This window comes from Ranitomeya imitator, chromosome 6, assembly GCF_032444005.1.
Source record: "Ranitomeya imitator isolate aRanImi1 chromosome 6, aRanImi1.pri, whole genome shotgun sequence".
Lineage (NCBI taxonomy): Eukaryota > Metazoa > Chordata > Amphibia > Anura > Dendrobatidae > Ranitomeya > Ranitomeya imitator.
The window spans coordinates 408,658,616-408,661,888 of record NC_091287.1 but is presented as its reverse complement, the minus strand read 5'-3'; the positions used below and the strand labels follow the sequence as shown (position 1 = coordinate 408,661,888).

Here is a 3,273-nt window from a genome sequence, read left to right as displayed (position 1 = left end):
CACATGGATTTTTCCTCTCTGAACCCTGTTCACACAGGTTATATACAGATGATCAGGTTTTTAAATACATCAGATAGGGATTGCATACATTAGTTAGGACTGCTCTGATAAGGGTATACCGTGATGATTGGTAGAGCAGCTTAGTATACATTTTTTGCAAAAAACGTATCAACCAAATACCCTGTTTTTTACATCTTTTACTAGCACTTGCGGATTACTGCAACATTTTTTCAAACTGAGTGTTTTTGGTTTTACTATTCTCTTTTGTGTCTTCATGCACCCCAAACAAGCAGGATTTCCTCACCTATCGACGTGGTCCAAACGTCTAACACCTTCGCTACTACCTCACCTACTATCTCCACCCCCCACTATCAAGACCTTTAATTTTTTGTGGGTTAAAAAGGTCTATAAATTTTTTTTGTTATGGTTTAATAAAAGTTTTTGTTAAAAAAGTTTATTTTTTCTATAAAAAAAATAAAAGTGAATTTAATCACTTATGCAAAAAAAATCAAATAATAAATTGTTTTTTGATTTCTCAACTCTGTGTCTGTGCATTCATTTAGGTAAGCTACTATAACTAAGCTAAGGTAAAAAAACAACACCACACGGTATAAACATATTGGTTTTATTACCAAGAAAACCACACTTTGTAGAAACTGTTTTTTTGGGGGGTATGTCAACACAATTGTTACAGAAACATCCATGAAAAATTACAAAAAGAAGTCACACAATTTGGTCTTGCCATGGAACCTGACCAACAGGCGACACAAAATACTCCGCAAACTGGTCTCTAATTCTTGTAACAGAACCAGCGGAGCGAACGGAGCTGCTGCGGTAATCCCACAAGGTTGTCTCCAATTCTTCATCATCATCAACCAACACTGGTTCCTTTGAAAGTATAAAGTTATGGAGCACCACACAGGCCTTCACCACCTCGTCAACGGTTTGGGTGTGCAGTTTGATGGCAGTGAGCCGAACTCTCCACTTTGCAGTCAATAATCCAAAGGCACACTCGACCACATGTCTGGCTCGAGTAAGGCGGTAATTAAATACCCTTTTTGTTCTGGTTAAGTCTCTGCTACCATATGATTTAAGGAGGTGTGGTGATAATTGGAAAGCCTCATCACCAACACACAGGTATGGCATGGGTGGTTCTGTTGTTCCTGGGAGTGGTCTGTCTGGCGGGAAATCGTATGCATCTCCATACAAGCAACGTCCCATCGGAGAGTTTTTGAACACTTGGGAGTCGTTGGACCGGCCATAGGCTCCTATGTCGACAGCCAGGAATCTGCAGTTGGCATCTGCTATAGCCATTAGTACGATAGAGAAGTACTTCTTATAATTGTAGTACTGTGATCCAGATCCTGCCGGTTTTGCAATCCGTATGTGTTTCCCATCAACAGCACCAACACAATTTGGGAAATGGCAAATTTTCTCAAACAGGTCTGCGCTTGTCAGCCAGATGTTCTGTGTTGGTTGGGGGATACACTCCGGCTGCAAAGTGTCCCAGATCGCCCGACAGGTCTCTTTCACTATTCCGGAAATAGTAGAAATCCCAAGCCGGAATTGATAATGGAGTGACGTCAAGGATTCACCCGTAGCAAGGAAGCTGTGAAAAAAAAAAAACACATGTTAAAATTGAATGGCACAGACCAACCGTTTTTTTATTTTTTCGGGTTAAGTTTCAATAATAAATGGCACTGTGGAAAGTGTTGTTCTGCCGGGATGCACAATAAAAAATGCATTGAACAGAAAACAGTTGTATGCCCAGAAACAATAAAAAAAATTACATGCTGCCAAAAAACCAACACAATGTTTCTGCGCAGTATTTTCTGCAGCATGTTACATTACATATGAGCAATAACATTAAAAAAAGAGGCAGTGTAATGGCCAGAAACAATAAAAAAAAAAACATGCTGCAGAAAATGCTACGCAATGTTTCTGCGCAGTATTTTCTGCAGCATGTTACATTACATATGAGCAATAACATTACAAAAAGAGTCTTACCGCAGTGTCACCAGGAGCCGCTCTGCCGGTGTGATGGCAAGCCTCATCCTTGTGTCCTGCTTCATGATGGCATCCCCAAGTAATTCCAGCAAATAGTCGAAATGCTCCTTCCTCATCCGAACGTAGTTGTAGAATTTGTCTGGGTTCTGCCGCAACTCCAGATAGAGGGTTGACTGAACGCCCCGGGTCATCCGTAGTTCATTAATAGGATGTATCCATAGTCTTCTCCGTCGGCGTTGCTGCAGAAGAATCCTCTGTCTCGCTTGCTCCTCCTTCTCCCGCACTATAATATCCAGGCGATTTGTCTCGAAAATAACATCAGTTACCAAACTCGCAATCCTCCCAAGTACACCATCCATACTTGCCACTAAAACTAAAACCCTCAAAGATGGGCTGTAAATACAGTCAGTATATAGTTTTCCTTATTTTCCAGTAGCCAATCACATTTGGGAGACTCCCATTTTAAAAAACGGATCCGTCATGAAAACGGATGCAACGGATGGTAAAAATGGATGCAACGGATGCAATGCATACAGCATTTCGACGGAACCGTTTGTCGGATTTGCGACGGATCCGTCGAAATAGTGTATGCGTTGCATCCGTTTTTCACCTTTTTTGACGCATCCGTTTTTTCGGAAAAAAGACGTTTTGTGATGGTTTGCAGTTAACGCTAGTGTGAAAGTAGCCTAAGCTGCCAGTAACATTATGGGGCAGCAAGGTAAAGCAGGAGTTGGAATGTTTGGACGTTTTGTTCTTCTCATAGACTTGGCCTTGCCAACCTCCTTTCATTCCTTCTTGCAGTTCCCCTAATCTGTTTCATTGACTACATGCTGTAAAGACAGCATGGTATACAGGAGACCTAGCAGTTGCTTTATGACTTCTTTATATATGCCTCTGTGTGAAATATTTAAATTTAATAATTCGGTCCAAAATATGCAATGAGGAACCAGCAGTGAGGAATATGTCTCTCCGACTTCAACCCAAGCCTGACCCTTGTGAAATCGCTAAGGGGACAGCAAAACCAGCCTGCTAAGGGAGAATCGTCACACTGTACACTGGCAGGCTAGAGTCAGGAGCTGGAGTACTGTGCCACCCCATGAGAGATACCTCATACTGTTACCTAAGGTGAGATAGTCATCTCGCTTCATAGCAGATGTGACATTGTTATATACAGTATGTATGTACATATATAATCTTTACATAATATTTTCTTAGATCTTTTTACTATTATGAATTCTAATCATCACAAACTGTCATCTTCCTTAC

General features: G+C 41.1%; 1 protein-coding gene across 1 annotated transcript; it reads right to left on the bottom strand.

Annotated features, from left to right (window-relative positions):
- Nucleotides 1-723: 723 nt before the first annotated feature.
- Nucleotides 724-2,366, bottom strand: LOC138643404 (uncharacterized). Its single transcript, XM_069732319.1, has 2 exons — nucleotides 2,008-2,366; nucleotides 724-1,609 (listed from the first exon to the last, which is right to left on the bottom strand). Exons 1-2 carry the CDS (start codon nucleotides 2,364-2,366, stop codon nucleotides 724-726), a joined length of 1,245 nt encoding a protein of 414 aa, XP_069588420.1.
- Between the last annotated feature and the right edge of the window lie 907 nt (nucleotides 2,367-3,273).